Genomic DNA, 21,744 nt, shown 5'->3' with positions numbered 1-21,744 from the left:
TGCAGGGTTATGGACCTAGAGCTGGTAATTGGGATTAGACTGGATGACCTTTTGTTGGATGGCGCAGATATAATGGTAAGTACTGCAGAGAATAGAATATGGTAGAGGGGAATTTTCCCAGATTTCGTTTTCCTCAATTGGCTTGGGTTTTTAAATCTGGTTTTTGCCTCTCCCAGGAGATCGCATGGCACCGGTTGGGGTGGAGTGTAAAATATTGCGATGCATGGGGTGTCGCAGTTGTGTGGGGCGGACTGGTTGGGCCAGATGCTGTTTACCTTTGTCATTGTTCATAGGTTTATATGTAGCCTTTAGGGCTGCTGACCGAGGGCCGTGCAGCTCTTTGTTGGCCAGCGCGGACACTATGGGCTGAAATGGCCTCCTTCTGCGCTGTAAATTTCTATGTTTCTATAAACTAAAACCGCCTATTTCCACCTCCGAAACATCGCCCGTCTCTGCCCCTGCCTCAGCTCATCTGCTGTTGAAACCCTCATCCTTGCCTTTGTACCTCTAGACTTGACTACTCCAATGCACCCCTGGCTGGCATCCCACATTCTACCCTACGTAAAGTTGAGGTCATCCAAAACTCGCACTAAGTCCCGTTCACCCATCACCCCTGTGCTCGCTGACTACATTGGCTCCAGTTTAAGCAACACTTCGATTTCAAAATTCTCACCCTTGTTTACAAATCCCTCCCTATCTCTGTATTCTCCTCCAGCCCCACAACCCCCCAGCCGAGATGTCTGAGCTCCTCAAATTCTGCCCTCTTGAGCATCCCTGGTTATAACTGCTCAACCATCGGTGGCCGTGCCTTCAGCTGCTTGGGCCCTAAGCTCTGGAACTCCCTCCCTAAACCTCTCCAGCTCTCTTTCCTCCTTTAAGATGCTCCTTAAAACCTACCTCTTTGACTCTGCTGTAATTTCTTCTTATGTGGCTCAGTGTCAAATTTATTTGTTTTGTCTTATAACACTTCTGTGAAGCGCCTTGGGACGTTTCACTATGTTAAAGGTGCTATATAAATACAAGTTGTTGCTGTTGTATACAATCTCAGTCACAAACATTGAGGCCCATTTGAGCAGATACGCACTCAGTTCTTACACTAACCTGTGAGGTGTGGGTGGAAGGGAAGGCTTCATGGGATTCATTGAGTTCATGGGTGCCTGCAAGGGCAATTTAACAGCGGAGTTGTTTGGACGGGTCTTCTGATGGCGCAGAAGTAGGAGTCTGCCCAAATCCTCACACCACGAGGTAAGGAGTGCTAGGAACAAAGAACGAGATTCTTAAACTCTAGGTGAAGTACAAAACTAAATCCAGTAGATATGCAATGAGGGACGTGTTGTATAGAATGGCACAGAAATAACCTGGGACTAAGATACACAATGGTGGTCTTCAGTCCTGTCAGTACCTGACATTCAAATACTTTACCATTGTGTTTAGAAGAGTGGTTTTCAATCATTCCTGTGTGCAAATAGACATATTTTTGTATTTTTGCCATGTTCTGCTCAAATTTCCTCTCTGCATTTTTGATCAGTCCCTTGGTCTTCATCGGTTTGATTTTATAGTTCTCCCCATCATGTTACTTCTGTATACTTTGTACCCTGTTTCTTTCTCCCTCAGTTTCCATTTCTCCGTTTTCCTCTCCTCTCCTATTTTGCCTTTAACCAGTTTCTGGGTCAAACTGCCTCTGCTTTGTAAAAATAAATACTTCCTTAAAACACTCCCATTTCTCCTTTAAATAGCTCTTACAATTTTAGTACTTTCAGGCAACATTTCATTCAAAGTCACCTCGCCTGAAATCCAATTTCTTAAATGTTTTTATACAAGAATACAAGAAATATGAGCAGGAGTAGGTCCTACAGCCCCTCGAGCCTGCTCAATTCAATTCAATAAGATCATGGCTGATCTTCATCCTCAGCTCCGCTTTCCCGCCCGATTCCCATATCCCTTGATTCCCTGAGAGTCCAAAAATCTATTAATCTCAGTGTTTGGATATACTCAACGATTCAGCATCCACAGCCCTTTGGGGTAGAGAATTCCAAAGATTCACAACCCTCTGAATGAAGAAATTCCTCCTCATCTCAGTCTTCAATGGCCGACCCCTTATCCTGAGACTATGCTCCCTAGTTCGAGTCTCTCCAGCCAGGGGAAACAACCTCTTAGCATCTACCCTGTCAATCCCCCTCACAATCTTATCTGTTTCAATGAAATCACCCCTCATTCTTCTAAGCATTGGCCCAATCTGCTCAATCTCTCCTCATAGGCAACTCTCATCCCAGGGATCAATCTAGTGAACCTTTGTTGCACCCCCTCTAAGGCAAGTATATTCTCTCTCAGATAAGATCAAAACTGCGCACAGTACTCCAGGTGTGGTCTTTCACAGAATTACATAGAATTTACAGCACAGAAACAGGCCCAACCAGTCTATGCTGGTGTTTATGCTCCACTCGAGCCTCCTCCCATCCTTCCTCATCGAAATCAATCAGCATTCCCTTCTATTCCTATCTATTCTCTTCTCCCTCATGTGCTTATCTAGCTCCCCCTTAAATGCATCTACACTATTCACCTCAACCACTCCCTGTGGCAGTGAGTTCACATTCTCACCACTCTCTGGGTAAAGAAGTTTCTTCTGAATTCCCTATTTGATTTCTTAATGACTATCTTATATTGATGGCCTCAAGTTTTCCTTTTTCCCACAAAAGGTACGCGCTCTCTGTGTCTGCTCCATCAATACCTTTCATCACTCTTAAATGGCAATGGGTAGCTATTCAGAGTGGCAGAAGGTGGGAAGTGGGGTCCCACAAGGATCAATGCTGGGACCACTGTTGTTCACAATTTAAACTTTGGAATCAAAAGCACAATTTCTAAATATGCAGACGACACCAAGTTGGGAGAGATGGTCAACACGGAGGAGGAATGTAACAAATTACAAGACAACATTAATAAACATGTAGAATGAGCAAACAGGCAAATGAATTTCAACATAGATAAGTGAGGTATTTTGGTAAGAAAAATAAAGAGGTCACATATTACTTGGAAAATAAGAATCTAAATGGGGTAGAACAGCAGCAGAATCTGGGAGTACAAATACACAAATCACAAAGTTGTGACACAAGTCAAGAAGGCCATAACAAAAGCAACGAAGCACTCACCAAAGCCCTATACAATTGTAGTAAGACTTCCTTACTCTTGTACTGCTAACTCCCTTGCAATAAAGGCCAATATGCAATTTGCCTTCCTAATTGCTTGCTGTACTTGCATGCTAACCTTCCTGTACGAGGACACCTAAATCTCTCTGAACACCAACATTTAATAATTTCTCACCATTTAAAAAATATTCAGTTTTTCTCAAGTGAATAACCTCACATTTACCTTGTTGCCCACTCATTTAATCTGCCTGGCTATTTGTGTGCTCCTCACAGCTTACCTTCCCACCGAGCTTTGTATTATCAGCAAACTTGGATACATTGCACTCGGTCCCTTCAAAGTCATTAATATAGATTGTAAATAACCGAGGCTCAAGCACTGATTTTTACCTCATTTCAACCCTAAAATGAACAACTTTATGAACCTAGACCTCGAATGTTCCCTCACGATAAGTTGACTTAGCACACCCTCTTAATTAGTTAGTAGTGCTGCCTTCAGATCAGCCTTGATCTTATTAAATGGTGGAGCAGGCTCGAGGGGCCAAATGGCCTACTCCTGCTCCTATTTATGTTCTTATGTTCACTTTTGTGTGTTCCCTCACCTGCTGTTTAAAAAAGGTTCTTCAACTAGTACAGTAAACTCTTTTGTTGGTATAGACTGTCACCACATTAAGTCCCAGTCTATGTTAAGATGATTAAAATTGCCCATGAGTACAACTGGGGCCTTAGCACTAACATTTCTCCCACAGCAGTACACTCCCCCCCCTCCCTTTTATTTTGAGGTGGCATATTCCAAACAACTTTTTGCCTTTTCTATCATCCACCCAGAGACTTTGTGCCAATTCTTAGTACCTTCCTCTCAGCAATGTATAAAGCTTTCCTGATAAACAGTGCCACTCAATCCTCTTTCCCCAAAACATACATAGCCTTTAGATTAGTTCCTCACTGCTCTGCTTCCTTTAGTCAGGTTGCAGTATTTCCTAAGATATCTATTAGCTGCCTATTTACCAGTATTAATGTTCCTGGAATTCATGTAATTACAAATGAGTTCATTATGTCCTGCATGCACATGGTCCATACCGTTATCCTTCCCCACCTATTTTCCTAGTTTAAATCCTCCCCAACTGGTTTCTTTATCTTCAGACAAGGTGAGCGTAAGATAAAGGCTGTCTCAAGTCTTCCTTCCCCCAAAAGATATTCCAGTGAGACACCAATTTGAAACCCTCCATCCTAAACCATGTGTTGAACTTTGCATTGTCTCATTTTAATAAGTCTAGTGCATGGCATAGTATGATCCTGAGATTATTACTGTGGAAATCATTTTCTTCAATCCTTTCCCGAGCTTCTTAAAATCCCTTTGAAGGATCTCCATTCGCCTTCTAGCCAAGCTGTTGGTTCCCATCTGAACTGCTTTTCCCATCACAGGATCTATTCACTTGTTTATTTACGTCCCAAACTCTGATACCTGGGAAGCAACATGGCATTTTGGACTCCCGATCGTGCATACAGAATATTCTATCAGACCGTTTAACTATGGAGTCCCCTAGGACTACAGTGTTACATTTAACCTGATTTGCTTCCTGTTTCTGTTGAGCACCCACTTATTGGCTGGTGCCACTGGCCTGCTATGGTTATACCCCCCGGATCTTTAATGTGTCCATCCGTACAGTCAGAAGTGTGGGAAAACCGGCTTTGAAACCGGGAGCAGAACAACATTCAGATCTTTGTTCTGATATGTCAATATATGATTATCATGAGACCGTGTGCACAAGCCAGACTCAGCAATCAAACCACAATCTGACTTACTAAAACTACTTCATTCACACTAGACAGATTTTGTTTTGTTACAACTTTTTAATTAAATATTTTAATGAAGTATTTTATTTAATGTTTATTCATTTAAATTGTCCTTATTGGGGAGGTTAACAGTATGGGGCAGGAGGACGGCCAGAAAGATGATTTTGGGGACCTGCATCATGAATCCTGTTATCAATTTATACTAGCCAATATCTGTCTGAAGCCCACCCCAAGGTACTTCTCATGTACAGTGGCAAACTGGAATTTGTCCCTCAGGCAATTTACTGTGGTATACGTGAACATCTTGTATCCATACACAGATTCTGGTTTCTATATATATATATATCTATATATATATTTATTTTAAGTACAGTATTACTTGCAAGGACAGCAAGTGGTAAATGAAAAATTGTTGGAGCGAAGAGGAAACTACCAGTGGGGAGGGAGCTGCAGTGGGGACTGGGGTGGGGAGTTCGGCTGCATGCAAGCTTACATTGGCAGACTTCCAAATAGCTCTGATTACTGTCTGGAAGAGGGACATTTTGTCGACTTGTGCCTTAGTTAAACTGCAGATCTTGCATAAACTAGTGGGCTACATTGCGTCACTCTAAACGCAGGACTTGTAGAACAACTGCGCTGATCTGGTATTGTACAGTGCACAAGCAAACCAAAGCATTAGGTTTTAAAATTTAAAACAAAACCTCACCTTCTAATGATTATAAAGAGGTGACTATCCTGTCAGCTCATTTAATTGGTTATCTGACTCACACTGGCTAATCGCTGGTCTCTGCTCAATTATCTGATCTTAACCAGATAATTCTGATGGGGGTCATTAGAATTCACCTCACTATCCTGGGGAAGCTAAATTATCAGCCCTTGTTCTTGCGAGTGATCCACTGACTCTCTAATGCAAAACAAGCGATTTTAACTATACAGGCGATTTTAACTCTACTCGCTCAGCAGAAACATAGTGGGTGGGCAATTAAAATCGCCCTGGCTATTTCCTGTCCGAAAGCTGCCATGATTGCAATAGGCAGCAAGGACACACACCCAGAGCCAGCAGGGGCCTTCTTTACATATGCATGTTGCGGCCCGATGACATCATTGAGACCCGACTGTAGTTTTAACTCAGGCCTGAGCGGGGAATCCGTTAAAATTAGGGCCGTGTGTGTAGACATCGGGTGAGGACAGGCTTGGCTGAGATCACCTCTCCTTTCCCCTGATGAGCGATTTATTTGCGAATATTCACTGATGGCAGGTGAAGAACAGCCACTTGTGTAAGGGACTGGTAGTCCACCAGCAGCTGGAGAATATGGCAAGGTTCTGGGCATTGAATAAAGAGAGGGGTAATGGACTGAATAGAAGCCGCACACAGGGCAACTCTGTCAGATTAAAAAGCTTACATGAGGAAACTTCCAATCTCTAAAAAACAGAAAAACCAAGGTGGAAAGATTACATACCAGTCTGAACCAGATGGTGTCAGACTGACACTATGAACTCAGTTGCCCTGAAGCATTTACAGTGTTGGTTGAGAGACGCATGTGGTTCAAGAGCCACATCGATTTAGCCATCGCTCACAACAGGTTTCAAGTCAGTTTTGTTTTTCTCCTCCTCCGCCTGTTATCCAAGACATATTTAGGTCATTGTACAATCAGTTCACATGCTGTCAGAGGAGAACATGGAGTGCTGCCCAGAGCAAGGAACAAAAAGGCTGCACACAGGTCATCGCTGGGTGTAATTCATTCTTTGTCTAATTAGCAACTTGAAAGAAAAATCAGTGCCAAGAGTAAAGGAAACTGCACCATTCCAAGGCTGCAAGTCCTTGATGGCTCAGATTATTTTATATTGATAGGATTTAACGATATGTCTACAGTTATCTTCACCGTCTAAATATACAATTGAAAAACTTCACCAGTCGAAGGTTATTCTCCTTGATTTTTGCCTAGTGAATTTGTACTCACGTAACCAAATATTAGTCATTATGTGAAAATAAAATAATTACACGTGGAAAAGGACACCCTGTTCCCTTTGTTCCATGCTAGTTCCGGTCCATGTTTGAAGACCGTATCTCTTGTGGACACTATCTTTTCATCTCTGCCAAATGGGTTCAGATAGAGGGTGTGTGAAAAAGTTTGCATAAGAGAGTATGCGATTTTTTTTTATACGGGACCGTTTGTGGGTATGAGTGTGTGAGAGTATAAATGAGGGTCTGTGTGAGAAAAAGTAAGTGAATGTATTTGTGAGCGAGAGATTATGTGACAGAGTGTAAGAGAGGGAATGAGATTTTAAGGGTGTGCACTCTCATAAGCCTGTAATTGAAACAGGCAACAGCAAAATGGATCAACTAAACGGATTAAACACGGTGTTAGCGTAAAAGCTGAATTTCTGCAATTTTGGCAAGATTAACAGTAAAATAATAACATTTTTATTTCCATTCCCATTTGTATCACTGGCTTCATCATTATTATGTCTGTAGTGTACTTGTGAATGACTCCACGAGGCAACGTGTTGTACTCAAACTGTAGTGACCTTGGTCTTTTACTCGTAACTCCAGAGTGAGGCAGCCGCATGGTGGCTCCCCTTTTATACAGCCCCCTTCCACCAGGGCAGGAAATCCCGGTCTCTACCAGTTGCACCCTCTAGTGGTGCCAGCATTTATATACACAGTGTAAACCTTATTGATAGTACATCAGGTAAACAAGTCTCCATCTTATAGAAACACAGAAACATAGAAAATAGGTGCAGGAGTAGGCCATTCGGCCCTTCTAGCCTGCACCGCCATTCAATGAGTTCATGGCTGAACATGCAACTTCAGTACCCCCTTCCTGCTTTCTCGCCATACCCCTTGATCCCCCTAGTAGTAAGGACTTCATCTACAACTATACAGTGACTACACAGAGAGAATATCTATAGTCTGCATATATAACATCACTCTCCCCCAAGTCCTTTGTGCCAATTACCTTTGCACTATGTGCTCTGGCTTGGCTCTCCCCAGACTTAAGTGTCAACAGCCCTTGCACCTTGGCTGTGCTTTGGCTTGGCTCTCCCGGTTAACCCCCAAGTCCTTTTGCCACAACGTTGGTAGTGGTTACCAGTTTGGATGGTTCGATGATGCAGTGGAGGTTCCAGTGGGTTCTGGGTGTGATCCATGTGTGGTGTCCCTCCTCCCCCCCCCACCCCACAGCGAGATCATGCAGCTGGCCTGTTACATTAACATACAGGATCAGACACAGCGCAAGTACAAAGAAAGGAAAAAATACTTTTTTTTTTTACAGTTTGTATCTTGACACCTTGGTTCAGTGACTTACATTCGTTACGTTTTACAGTCGTGCACCAGGATTGGCTAGATTGCATTCATGGTTCAGTCATGGTCATTACTGAGGTAGCAGTACAGGTATGCGAGGATGCTAGTTCCAATGCAATTGGATGGGGTCCTAGTCGTCTGATGGCGGTGCTGCGCCCCTTGCTAGCTCGGTGGGCTTGGTTCGCTCACCTTGCCAGGACTCAGGGCCTTTGCCGTTGCCTAGTGGTGGGTAGAGCCACAGATGTGTGTGGCCTCCCTGGCCTCCTTTGCGGGTTGCAGAATCTTCTGCCTGCTCTCTAACGATGTTGGGAACCTGGCTGTTCCAGGTCCCGTTTTCGGAACTCGTTGGTTCTGACCTTTCGTTCCCGGACATGACCGAGGTAGCGACTGGGTCTGGGGGCTGCACCGTCTCCACCCGGGGGGTGGGCAACGGTAGCCGACGGCGCGTATTGGCGCCGACTTCGTTTCCAGGTCCGTGGCGAATAGTGCCATCGGGTGCCTGCAGCGTGGGATAGACCTGGGGCAGGGTATCAGGACCAGTGTCTTCACCCTCCTGAGGTCGCTGGCCTATAAATTGTGGGGACACCTGGGGCAGGGCATCAGGATCAGCGCATTTACCCTCCCAACTTCGCTTGTTTGCTACTTTTGGGGACACTTAATTCCCGACATTTTGTTCTTTACATTCTTAATCGGTTCATTACATTGATTGCCATGCATATAATGTCTCTTTAAGTTCAGTTGGTTGCAGGTCTCCTTTAAGAGAACCCTGCCACGCCACTCTGCAACTCGCTGCATCTGGGACGCCATCTTGCCTCTGTCCTCGACTGCCTTGATCCTTCTCTCCCGCGATTCTGCCACAAAAGCTGGAAGAATGCCTGTGAATTCGATCTTCCTCCTCAGGAGTCCTGCCACTGGAGCCGGGAAGGCACTTTTAGGTCGTTCCGGTCGGATCATTGCCATGCAATCATGATGGATGGTCTGTACCTCAGGTGCTGCGCTGGTCTGTTCTCTGGTGCCTGGCCCAAGCGAAGGTGAGATTTTGCTCTGCCTCTGAGCACGGGGGACATCGATTGCTGGAATGAAGAGGCCTTCCCATTTCCACTGGATCTTCCCCATCCACCTTCTTCCGAGTAGCGTTGGACCATCACCTGCAACAATCCACTGATGTAACTTGTGCACCATGCCATTATGGATTACACTTACTTTCGCACTACCAAGGACTGGGATCAGCTCCTTGGTGTAGGTGCGCAACTTTTCCTGTATTGGAACCAGCTCGGGTCATTTTTCATTCCGTAGCCTCTCAAAGGCATCCTGGCTCATCACTGACTGGCTCACTCCTGTGTCCACTTCCATGAAGACTGGAACGCCATTTATCTCGACTTCTATCTTCACTGGAGACAATCGGTGGTGCAGGTATACACTCCATACACTTCTTCTTGGGGCTGAGCTGCCTCTCTTGCCAAATCATCATATTCACGCTGGATTCAAAGTCAACTACCGACTCCTCTGCTAGACGGTGAGTCGTATTTCTTTTACACATGTGCTGGAGGTGGCCCTTCATGTTACAGGCTTTGCATACGTATTCAGCAAACCGACACTGGTGAGCCCTATGGTTTCCTCCGCAACGCCAGCATGGTCTACTCGATTAGCACTCCTCGACGGACTCTGAGTTCTGGAACCTGGAGGTCTGTGCTCTCTGCCCTGACCGTTCTACAGTCTTGCCTGTGAAAGGCACCATTCTGTTTACAGTACTTGCCGGGTTTGAGTCCACAGGATGAATAATTTGCTTGGTGCTGCAGGACGAGGTCATGAACACCTGACTGATGCTGATAGCCTTCTGGGGTTGACGGTGGTGTCGGTAGATAGTAGCTTGTGAAGGAGGCCCTCGTGGTCAATTTCTATAACGAAGATGTCTCGCAATGCTTCGTTGAGGTGCATGCCAAAATCACACGGTGCCTCAAGTCTCCTGAGGTCGGCAGCATATTTTGCAATCTCCTGGCCCTCAGGTCTGCGGTGAGTGTAGAATCTGTGCCTGGCCGTGAGGATGCTCTCTTTTGGTTTTAGTTGGTTGCGAATTAGTTAAGTCAGCTTATCCTTGGCCTTCGTGGGTGCCAGCAAGTCCTTGACGAGGCGGTAGACCTCGGGCCCACAACTGGTCAGCAGCATAGCCTTGCGCTTCTCTGCCAATGTGTCCATCTCCCCTGCCAGGTCGTTTGCCACGAAATATAGCTCGAGTCTTTCTGTGAAGGCATCCCAATCACCTTCTTTTAGTGTGCCAAAGGTAGCCATATTCCGTATTCTCGTCACCAGATATTATGTCTGGACTTGTGAATGACTCCATGAGACAATGTGTTGTACTCAAACGGTAGTGACCTTGGTCCTTTACTCGCAACTCCAGAGTGAGGCACAAGCATGGTGGCTCCCCTTTTATGCAGTCCCTGCCACCAGGGCAGGAAACCCCGGTCTCCACCAGTTGCACCCTCTAGTGGTGCCAGCATGTATATACACAGTGTAAACCTTATTGATGTTACCTGATGCACTAAGTCTCCATCTTATGCAACTATACAGTGACTACACAGAGAGTATATCGAAAGTCTGCATATATAACAATTATAACGGTGAAGAAAGGGAGTGCTGGAATAGCGATCTGGGATTCGATTTTACTGCATTGCTGCCAGCTTTTAAATGACACCTTATTGTTGTTTTAATTAGCTGAATTTCCACCCCCCGCCCCCTGTATCTCTTGTTAAAGTGGGATTATATAAACCTTTTAATGGAACATACAACTATGGGTTTAAAAGAAACCCAATATTTTTGTTATACTCAGAAAAAATAGTTACATTTATATGGTGCACTACCACAATTTTGAGAAACACCTCCAAGTGCTTCATGTACAGTGAATGATTGTGAAGTGCAGCGACTGTTGTTATGTAGGCAAATGCAGCAGCAAAACTGCACCAACAGCAATGGGTTAATGTGCTTTTGGTAGTGTTGGTTGAGAGACAAAAGTTGTCCCGAACAGCAGGAAATCACCCTGGTCATCCTTGAAATAGTGGCATTGTACATTTGGCATTAACTGCAACAACACACTGATGGGAACTGCAGTGACGGCACCTCTGACAATGCAGCACTCTGGGCAGGGCACTGGAGCGTCTGTGCTGACGTCTGGGGGGGGGGGGGGGGGGGCGGGAGGAAGAAATCTTTCTGCATTATGTATCAGGAACTTGTGAATTCATTCTTTACGAACAGGTTTACGATTTCTTTATATTGAACTAACACTGGGAACTCTAACTGGTCTGTGGCCTGTACCTACAAACTGCTGTCCTAGAAACGACAGTGTTATCAAGTGAGCCAAGTGGATACACAAGGGTAACTATAAAAGGGACCATCAGAGTTACTTGGTGTATCCTAATATGGTGTGGCATAGCTGTCCTCACTGATGTCACTGAGGGAAAGAATGCTGAATATGTGCAGCAATATTTCATATAAACTTACGGTGCTACACTATCATGAACAAGTATGCAAAGATTCTGAAAAGAATTAAACATTTTATCTTTTTTATATATTTTTAAAATTCAGCCACAAATAAAACTGAAACCAAATAGGTCAAACAAGAGCTGCCATGTTTAATTCCCAGCACGATTTACCTGCACTCAGTAAGGAGATACCCAGATAAAGCCTGCATTGTCCCTCTTGGTTTTGCATTGTAAATGCATCCGGCATCATCAGAAAACAAACAAGCGCCCCCCGATGTTCCAAATGACTATTATGTACAATGTTGTCATGGGCGCAATGAGAATTAAAAATAGCGACATTTCAAGTATAGTTCTAACTATTTTAAAAATGGAATGCTATGTAACATTTTATTTCCATTCACCTTCATTAACAGACAGCAGCCATTCGGGGTTTACAATCTCTCATCTACTTCAAACAAGCTGCAGGTTTTATTTTGACATTGGCAGTACAATAACTCATGTATTCAGCTCCTTGAACACTGAAGGATCCATTTTGTTCAGATATAAATTTGGTTACAGATCCTCAGCACTTTACTGCTGATAAAAAGGTGCCTTTAATAAATAATTAAGCACAAATGTATATATTTTATAATTATCTAATAAATTTTATTAAAATGAATCTTTTGCAGACATGATCTACATATGGTTACACTGTGGAATACTCATGGAAAAATACTTACCCTGTTGATGAGAATTTCCTCCCTTTGCTATTATAATAGAGCCATTTATAAACCCTGTTGCTTTCATTCCTTTGCCAAGATAGTAGAGAGAGGAATTTTAAGCAACCTCGTTAAGCGCTCGTTCATTCATATCCATCCGTCTAACTTCAGGGCCTTGGTGTAAGGCAGACTCCTTGGGTCAGAGATTAGCCAATCAGGACCTTGGTGTAAGGCACACTCCTCGAGTCAGAGATTAACCAATCAGGACGTTGGTGTAAGGCACACTCCTTGGGTCAGAGATGAACCAATCAGGGCCTTGGTGTAAGGCACACTCCTTGGGTCAGAAATTAACCAATGTCAGACACAGGTACATCTGGTGTGTGCATTACTCTGCATTTACTCCATATGAACCATAAGAACACAAGAAATAGGAGCAGAGGTAGGCCATCTGGCCCCTCGAGCCTGCTCCGCCATTCAAGAAGATCATATCTGATCTTGGCCTCAACTCCACTTCCCTGCCCTCTCCTCAGATTTGACCAGCCAACTTTCAAATTGTAGCTTGGACTTTAACCCACGGAAAAATCAAACATACCCATCAATGGCTGAGAAAGCTCGCGATCAGAAAACATAATTGGGGCTCGCAATGGAAATCTGCAACAGCAGCATTCCTTGGAGGAGTTTCTGTTTCTTTTCATTAAAAGTTTTGCTCTCATCACGGTGAGGGATGTCAAGAGTTGGGAATGTAACGCGTCCCATTTCAGACCCAGAGTATCAGCATCAAACACTCCCAGGGCAGGTACAGCACGGTTAGATACAGAGTACAGCTCCCTCTACACTGTCCCATCAAACACTCCCAGGGCAGTTACAGCACGGTTAGATACAGAGTAAAGCTCCCTCTACACTGTCCCATCAAACACTCACAGGACAGGTATAGAAGACTAAAACCTACACTGTCCTAACAGTACACACCCAGAAGAGCTTATCGCCTCCATTTCCCAACTGAACCATCCTATAGCATTCGCTGAGTAAGAGTGCGAATGAGTATAGTATTTTGTGCTGTAGGGCCTGGATGAAGACTTCCCAAACTTTTCAAAGGATCCTTATAGCCACCAGACAGAGAATATTTTCATCCAATCAGGATGGGCTGTATTTGAAAGCTGGTCCCAGGCCTGAAAGGCCAGTGTCTGACCCATGGGGTGACCCTGTCTCAGTAATGTTGTTTAGAGGGATTATGTCCTTTGTGAGTAGTCTTCCTGGGATGTCTTTATTGGGATCATTAATGGCCTTTCTGCCATCTTTTGCCTAGCTGACCTTTCAGCCTGCCTCTACAGATCAGCAATGCAAATTGCATATTGATGGCTGGTATGGACCTACCCCTACTTGGCTAGAATGAAGAGACACAACCAGGATTGTGCACTAACTGTTCCAGCTGCATTCTGCAGTCTTTTGAACAGGCACCCTCACATCTAGAGCCGGATCGTAATCTAGGGCACTTTCAGCATGTCTAACCTGTGCTGTAGATTATGTGGTGGCTGGTGTGCAACGGCCACCACACATTAAAAAAAATTCACGCACAGGCATCTTCCATCCCCTCAGCTGGAGTTCAGGTCCTTCATTGAACTCGTGGAAGCAAGTCATCCTCGTTTGATATGATTGAGATTATATATAGACCCCCACCATGTCGTACATTGTTGACTATCCAATTGCCGTCTCAGAAAATACTGGATACAACGGCTGCTGAATATATCATCGTTTAGAAAGACAAAGCATAGCTTGAAAGCTCCAAAATTAATGTGGTACTTAAGAGTGTAAGTGCTGGAGCCATGAACAATTTCATTAAATATGAATTAATCTGTACTCATACCAGAAAAGGAAACAACAGACACTCTTGCAGAAAGGCACACTGTAGCCAGTTAGCTCAGCACCTGCCTCTAAACCAGATGGTCACAGGTTTCAATCCAGGCCTCCCACTCTCTGGGTGTGAGTCCCAGTGCGGCCGGGCACTGGTGCCGGGGGTCAGTGCGGCCGGGCACTGGTGCCGGGGGTCAGTGCGGCCGGGCACTGGTGCCGGGGGGTCAGTGCGGCCGGGCACTGGTGCCCGGGGGTCAGTGCGGCCGGGCACTATGCTCAGGGCGGCCAGGCACTATGCTCAGGGGTTAGTGCGGCCGGGCACTGGTGCCCAGGGGTCAGTGCGGCTGGACACTATGCTCAGGGGCCAGAGGTCAGTGACTGGGTAAGTCAGTGTGGCTGGGCACTATGCTCAGGGGTCAGCTGGTAGGAGAAGACCCACCTGAGGTGAGAGTGGCTGATGATGAGGTGGAAGATGCAGATGACGAGGAGGAGGACAAGGAAGCAATGCAACTACCTGAACCCAGAGCACAAGGGCAGGCCGTCGTGCCCCTTTAACGATTGCTTGAGCCTTGCGCCAGTAGCTCATCCGTGAACGCTTTGCTGCCTGAAGGCTCAGCAGCAACTATTCCAAATAGACCATGTTTACTGTTTGGACCTGTTCCCTAATGTTGTGTTGTGTTAATGGAACAAATAATGGAAATGATTCTTCTTTACTTCAAAAAGTTGTGTTAATAATGGAACAAATGATGGAAATGATTCAGTTATAATTTAAAATATATTTTATTCAAAAGTTTAACATTTGTTTGTACTTAACTTTAATAAAAATATTCTTGTATCAAACTTTAAAGTTTTCAGTTAAGATCACTTACAAACTTTTAAACTTGCAAATTTACCTAACTTACAAAAAACTTTTAATTTGATAACAGTTACAACAGTATCATCATATCATCATCATAGGCAGTCCCTCAGAATCGAGGAAGACCTGCTTCCAGTCCTGAAGTGAGTTCTTTGGTGGCAGAACAGTCCAATATGAGAGCCACAGACTCTGTCACAGGTGGGACAGATAGTTGTTGAGGGAAGGAGTGGGTGGGACAGGTTTGCCGCACACTCTTTCCGCTGCCTGCACTTGATTTCTACATGCTCTCGGCATTGAGACTCGAGGTGCTCAGCGCCCTCTCGGATGCACTTCCTCCACTTAGGGCAGTCTTGGTTGGGCCAGGGACTCCCAGTCTCTGATAGTAACAATAATAACAACAGCAACAAAGAAAGGCTGCACCCATCTCTCCTCCACCTTATTCTAAGACCGCCCACTGCGCTTGGTCTTGTTGCCTCCACCCCTGCCCGCAGGCGGTGGTGCAGAGTTTCTCGGGTTGGTACCAAGCTTATTCTTTCGAACATCTCGGGTAATGCGCACTTCTTGATGGGGGGGCGTGGGCAGGCGGTAATGTGGAAGGCCCAACTTGGGCCTCTTCAGTGGCTGGTCTGGGGATTAGAGTGGGAGAGTGGCAGTTGATTCTGTCGATGGGCGCGGGGTCTGGGCGTGTTCCCTTATTGCAGCAGCTAAATCCGACATTCCCTCCCTCATGTGTCCTGCCAGTGTCTCAATTACCTCCAACATTCCCTCCCTCATGTTCGCCAACTGTGTATCAGCTACCTGCGACATTCCCTCCCTCATGTGCCCTGCCAGTGTCTCAATTACCTCCAACATTCCCTCCCTCATGTGCCCTGCCAGTGTCTCAATTACCTCCAACATTCCCTCCCTCATGTTCGCCAACTGTGTATCAGCTACCTGCGACATTCCCTCCTTCATGTTCACCAACAGTGTTTCAACTACCTGCAACATTCCATCCCTCATTTTCACTGACATTGTATGAGCTGCCTGCGATATTCACTCCCTCACGTGGTCAAGAGTGTTGTTACTCATCACCTACCCCACTGATGGTGTCCAGGAGTGATCGTGTAAGGTCAATGCTCTCTGCACTCATTGCCATCATCTGAACCACATCTGTTAGATCCTGCACCTCACGAGAGCGCTGTTGAGCTCTCCTTCCCCTCCTCACCCTGGGTGTGGCTCGCTGCACCCCACTGGGACCCGCAGCCTCGGACAGTGGGGCCCTGGGTATGCCTCGCTGCATCCCACTGGGACCCGCAGCCTCGGACAGTGGGGCCCTGGGCATGTCTCGCTGCACCCCTCCGGAATCCCCAGCCTTGGACCATGAGAAACCATGGAATGTCCCAACACTCATACCACTCAAGAAAGGGCCTGGCACCTGCACCTCCTCCAGAATGAGTACAACAGTGTGGGCTTCATCCATTACCTCCCCCTCCCCTTCACCCCCATGCTCTTGGTCTGGAAGATGGGATTGAAAGATGTTCTCCTCTTCAGGTTCGTCCGCATCTGAATCTTCTTCTGCATCGGCTTCAGCATCATCAGGGTTGGCCTCAAGTTCTGCAAAATATAACAGAACTGGTCAGCAGCAGAGGAGTGGGCAGGGTGGGTGGCATGAGTAGGCTCACACAGCACAGGCAGCAGGCTGATTTGATGGACCACGATGAATGATAGCACATTGCATCAACCGAAGTGTAGCTGATGGAGACATCCCCATGAACCGAAGCATGGCTAGCCCACGCAGTACTTAGCATTTAGCAAAGCCAGACTGTGGAATTGGCAGGGCTTACCGTCTCCCTCGAGTGTGGGCCCAGCTTGTGCAGTGGTGGTTGCTTTTCTCCAGGCAGGACCCTCAAAGCATCGACCTTCTCTTCCAAGGGCGTCAGTGGGGGAAGACCTGCCGGGCCTCCTCCTGTTCGAGTTCTTTCCCTTTTGTTGTGTGCCACGTTCCTCTGCAATGAAAAAATAACTTTTTAGAGAGGGTGTCTTTCTGCTGGGTGGGACATATACAGCTGGTCACATTTACAATTCTATTGAATAAATGAAAATATTACTTACACTAACTACTTGACCAAGGTCCTGCCACTTCTTTTTGCCCTGGCCTCCAGACCTCGGGGTGGTCACCATTGCACAGTAATCGTCTGCAAGTTGTTCCAGCGTTTCTTCATTTCTTTGCGTGAAACTTGTGTGTGACCTCTGCTGGTGTCCAGCTCGTGCCACCTGGCCTCAATCACAGTAACCAGTACCTCCACTTCATCCTTGAGCCGCGTTGCATATTGTATTGCAGTTCCGATTTTTCCAATGAGAATTCAAGTTCCCACACACAATTGGCTCTTTAAAAATGGCCGAATGCAGAACAGGAGCTGTACTGGGCATCCGCGGCCATAGGAATCACGTCAAAAACGTACTTTTTCCCCCGCGCGTGTGTGGGGGCGGGGGGGGGCATCGTTTTTTCAGCGCAGACATTAGGCTCCGCCCCCCGAAGCTAAAGGACAGGCTGCGCGATGCCAATTTCAAAAAATTGAACGGGGAAACTGGCTAGTTGTTTTTTTGGAGTAGTCGGGGCCAGAAAAAAACAGGTATAACTCTTGCAATACGCCAAAAAGCTGCATTGTGGAAAACTCAGTCCACTATCTTATATACTTCGATGAAACTGCCTCTCAGATCCCTCCTGGTTGGAAAAATCAAGTTTCTTCAATCTTTCCTCATAATGGAGTCCTGTGTGTCAGTGCTGGTGGGTTTTGGTTGTTGTGACAAGAATGTTAACAATTACCCTGCTGGGGTGTGATGGAGCACATTCCAGATACTATTTTTAGTGAATTAGTTAACATGTGCACATTATAAATCCCCTGGTAATTTTGAACACCTCTATTAAATCTCCCCTTAATCTTCTCAGCACGAAGAACAATCCCAGCTTCTCTAGACTCTCCACATGACTGAAGCCCCTCATCCCTGGTATCATTCTAATAAATCGCTTCTGCACCTCTCCAAGGCCCTAACATCCTTCCCCTATCACCTGTAAACTTTGAAATGGTGCCTGTATACCCAAGCCCAGGTCATTAAGAAATATCAAAGAGAGCAGTAGTCCCAACACCGAGCCCTGGGGGACACCATATGCTCCCCTCCAGTCTGAAAAACACCCGTGCACCACTACTCTCTGCTTTCTATCCACACCGCTACTGACCCTTTAATCACCTGGGCTTCAATAATGCCCACTTGGGTGTGGCACTGGTGGGAAAGCCCATGAAACTGCCCAAGAAAGAGGTAGAAAAAGACAAGTGCCTTCCATAAAACGCTGAAAAATTATGGAGAGAAACTTTATGGTGCCTGACTGTCACAGGCCTAAATCTTAGAGAACCACACAGATCAATAGACTAATCGTCTTGGTGCCTTAGGTTACAACAATCAGACAGGCACTTTCTGAACATCACATGGATCATAAATCATATCTACTGCAAATTCTAACTCCAAGGCTTTTCTAAGTGAGGTTGAATTTTTTTAATAACAAATTTCCTTCTGAATTATACTGCACATAGTCTGACCAACAGCAGCTTCCAATGGGTGAATTGGAATAATTATTAATGAATAATAATCCATACCAGGGGATACAATCTTAAAATTAGACAGAGGCTGTTCAGGGGTGAAATCAGGAAGCATTTGTCACACAAAGGGTAGTAGAAATCTGGAACTCTCTCAAAAGGTTGTGGATACTGAGGTAATCGAAATTTTCAAGACTGTGATTAGGTAAGGGAATTCAGAGCATCAATACTCCTTCGACTCTAGCCTTGTGCATCTCTCCCACACCTGTGCCTAGCCTCCACACTCTGGAATTCCCTTCTTTTGTCTTCTCCCCCTCCCTTAAGACTCACCTCTTCGACCGACAGTTTAGTCATCACTCCTAATAGCTTCTTCGCCAATAAAAAGAAAATGCTTCCCTGAAGCGCCTTTGGACAGCTTTCTACATATAAATACAAGTAGTTGTGGTGGGCACGAGCCACACAGCATAAATCAGGCAAGTTCAAGACCAAGGACTGGCACTGGTCACTTCCAACTGTGGCATTAAACAGAGAATAAAACAACTATAGAATATGGAATTTGATCCGACTGCTGCACAGACAGCAAGCTCAACAACAGTGGAAATGGCAGCACTTCACAAAGCAGGTATCTGATATTAACCGCCCATTAGTTGGACACACATTTAAAAAAGGAAATATTTGCATGCCTACAGGGAAACAGCGGAGGAGGGGGACTAATTGGAAAGCTCTTTCAAAGAACCAGCACAGGTATGATGGGCCAAATACCCTCCTTCTGTGCTGTGTGGCTTTAGTTGTATTTTAGTTGTAACTGCAGCATTACACACTGGTACAGTTTTCAGTAAATAGCAGGGCCCTCTTTATAGTACGGCATCTATCAACTGTTTGACAGTTACTTATCTTTAAAACCTGTTGTTGGGCAGAGAGCACATCTTTAAAGCTAACTCACTCTCCTGGGATGAAGGCCTTTCCAAAGTGCTAAATGGTAGAAGCTGTATGTAGTCCTGTACAACACTTTAAACATTGAGCTCAAACCCCTGATTAATGCTGTAGTAGGAACTAGCACAAATCTGTAGTGTACATTTTCAGCCAATTTTCTCTCCTCTTTGACCCTTTGCTGGCGTACTCCTCCATACACTATTCTCCACGTGAACCTAGATCGGGAGCCTTGGCAAGTGATGCGACTGTGTGACGAGCTGAGCTTGATCATCCTCTCAGTGTCAGCAGTGGCTCAGTGGGGAGCACAAGCATCTCTGAGTCAGTAGGTTGTGGGTTCAAGTCCCACTCCAGGGACTTGAGCACATAAGCCTAGGCTGACACTGCAGTGCAGTGCTGAGGGAGCACCGCACTGCCGGAGGTGCTGTCTTTCGGATGAGAAGTTAAACAGAGGCCCCGTCTGCCCTCTCAGGTGGACGTATAAGATCCCATGGCACTATTTCAAAGAAGAGCAGGGGAATTATCCCTGGTGTCCTGGCCAATATTTCTTCCTCAATCAACATAACAAAAACAGATTCTGGTCATGATCACATGGCTGTCTTTGGGAGCTTGCTGTGCGCAAATTAGCTGCCACGTATCCCACATTACAACAGTGACTACACTCCAAAATAACATCATTGGCTCTAAGGCGCTTTGAGACGTCCAGTGATCGTGAAAGGCGCTATATAAATCCAAGTCTTTCTTTCATCCAAAATTCACACCATCTCCAGCAGTAGTCACTGATAGTGATGAGGAGCAGGTATCCTGACTGATGTTTCCTTCCCTAACCTGGGGCGCCGAGATCAATTGTAGCTCTTTACTACTGCACTGCACAGAAGTTCCTGAGCCTGCTGGTCTGCATGGGTTAGCTCCACATTGCCTTTACCAACGGAGCTATTGGAAGAATTCACTGCCAAGCTCTGAATCAGACAAAGCCAGTGCAAAACTAATCCTTCAGGCTGCCCGAGTGCTTGGATGTTGAGCAGGCTGTGAAATCGGCAGGCACCAGTATAACCATGGCCCATGGCTTGGTGGCTAAAATCACTACCGAGTTCAGGACTCATTAAAAGCAATCTGGAAAGACTCCAGATCCAGGAGGGAGCTGGACCGGTTCTGGATTTAGAAAGTAAGTTTATAGAGAACACTTAGTCTGTGTGATCTCCTGGACTGGTTTCCATCACCTGAGGAGGTCAGGGTGGAATCTTTTCAGAGTAATTATTCCCTTATTGGCCCTGGGTTTTTGCTTTTCCCAGGAGATGCTGCAGGGCTGAGAGGGAAGAAGTGTTCAGTCGTGATGCTCTGGCCATCATGGGGTAGGGCAGGCTTGATGGACCAGCTACCCTTTTCGCGTCCATCAACTTTGTAATTTTGTATGTTTTATTAATGCAAGTCTTTCTTATCAAAGTACATATTTCGATCTCACATGTCCCTACAGCAACTAGATGCTGATTGCAATCAAAAAACTGGAAGTGGCTCCATCAAAAAAATCAGAATTGTTTAAATCAACGAGATGCCACGAATGTCTGCAAACTGGGCTTGTTTCTGTATCCAGCGGGATAAAACTACGACAGTTACCACAAGAGGGTTACAACAGCACAATACAGGTTTTTTAGTAACTTTAATAAATTAGGATTAAAAACAAATGAAAACAGGTCACTGTGGAGCCAGAGCGACTATAAAATGAGACAGCCCTGCTGTCTGGAGGCCCAATTCCAGAATGTGGTGTTGTGGCCCAAAACCCACTGATGGCAGAAAAATTCAAACAGTTTTCAGTACTTCTCAAAGGAGGCAATGGAATCTGTGCGGTATTTATACACTACTTAATGTCACCCTCAGGATTGCAGGCTCCTGTGGAAGACTTGCAGCTTACAAGTATATCAAATATCTCACTGTGCACATGCAGCCTTCAACCCCATTCATTTCCCTCCAGCATGTTTTTATAGTTGGCAAGGAAACCACAAGGGATCATAGGAGCAGGTAAATCAGTTACAGATCGTTGAAAGAGACTGGAGAGATAAGAGTTGGAGCTGTCTCTGGCCAAGCAAAAGGCATTTTAAAGAGAAAGAAAATAACAACTTTTA

General features: G+C 45.5%; 1 protein-coding gene across 3 annotated transcripts in view; it reads right to left on the bottom strand.

Moving 5' to 3' along the window:
• The window catches only part of LOC139235052 (zinc finger MIZ domain-containing protein 1-like), a 293,638-nt gene that overhangs the window by 113,475 nt on the left and 158,419 nt on the right, over window positions 1-21,744 (bottom strand). For 2 of the 3 annotated variants that reach the window (XM_070866173.1, XM_070866175.1), the window contains one exon: window positions 1,102-1,255. The exons of the other annotated variant lie outside the window; for it this stretch is intronic. In XM_070866173.1, coding sequence (XP_070722274.1) covers window positions 1,102-1,255 — 154 coding nt within the window. The remainder of the gene's footprint in view (window positions 1-1,101; window positions 1,256-21,744) is intronic. 3 annotated transcript variants of the gene reach the window in all.

This window comes from Pristiophorus japonicus, chromosome 22 (genome assembly GCF_044704955.1).
Source record: "Pristiophorus japonicus isolate sPriJap1 chromosome 22, sPriJap1.hap1, whole genome shotgun sequence".
NCBI lineage: Eukaryota > Metazoa > Chordata > Chondrichthyes > Pristiophoridae > Pristiophorus > Pristiophorus japonicus.
Note: the sequence above shows the minus strand (reverse complement) of the source record. Positions and strands in the feature narration are given on the sequence as shown.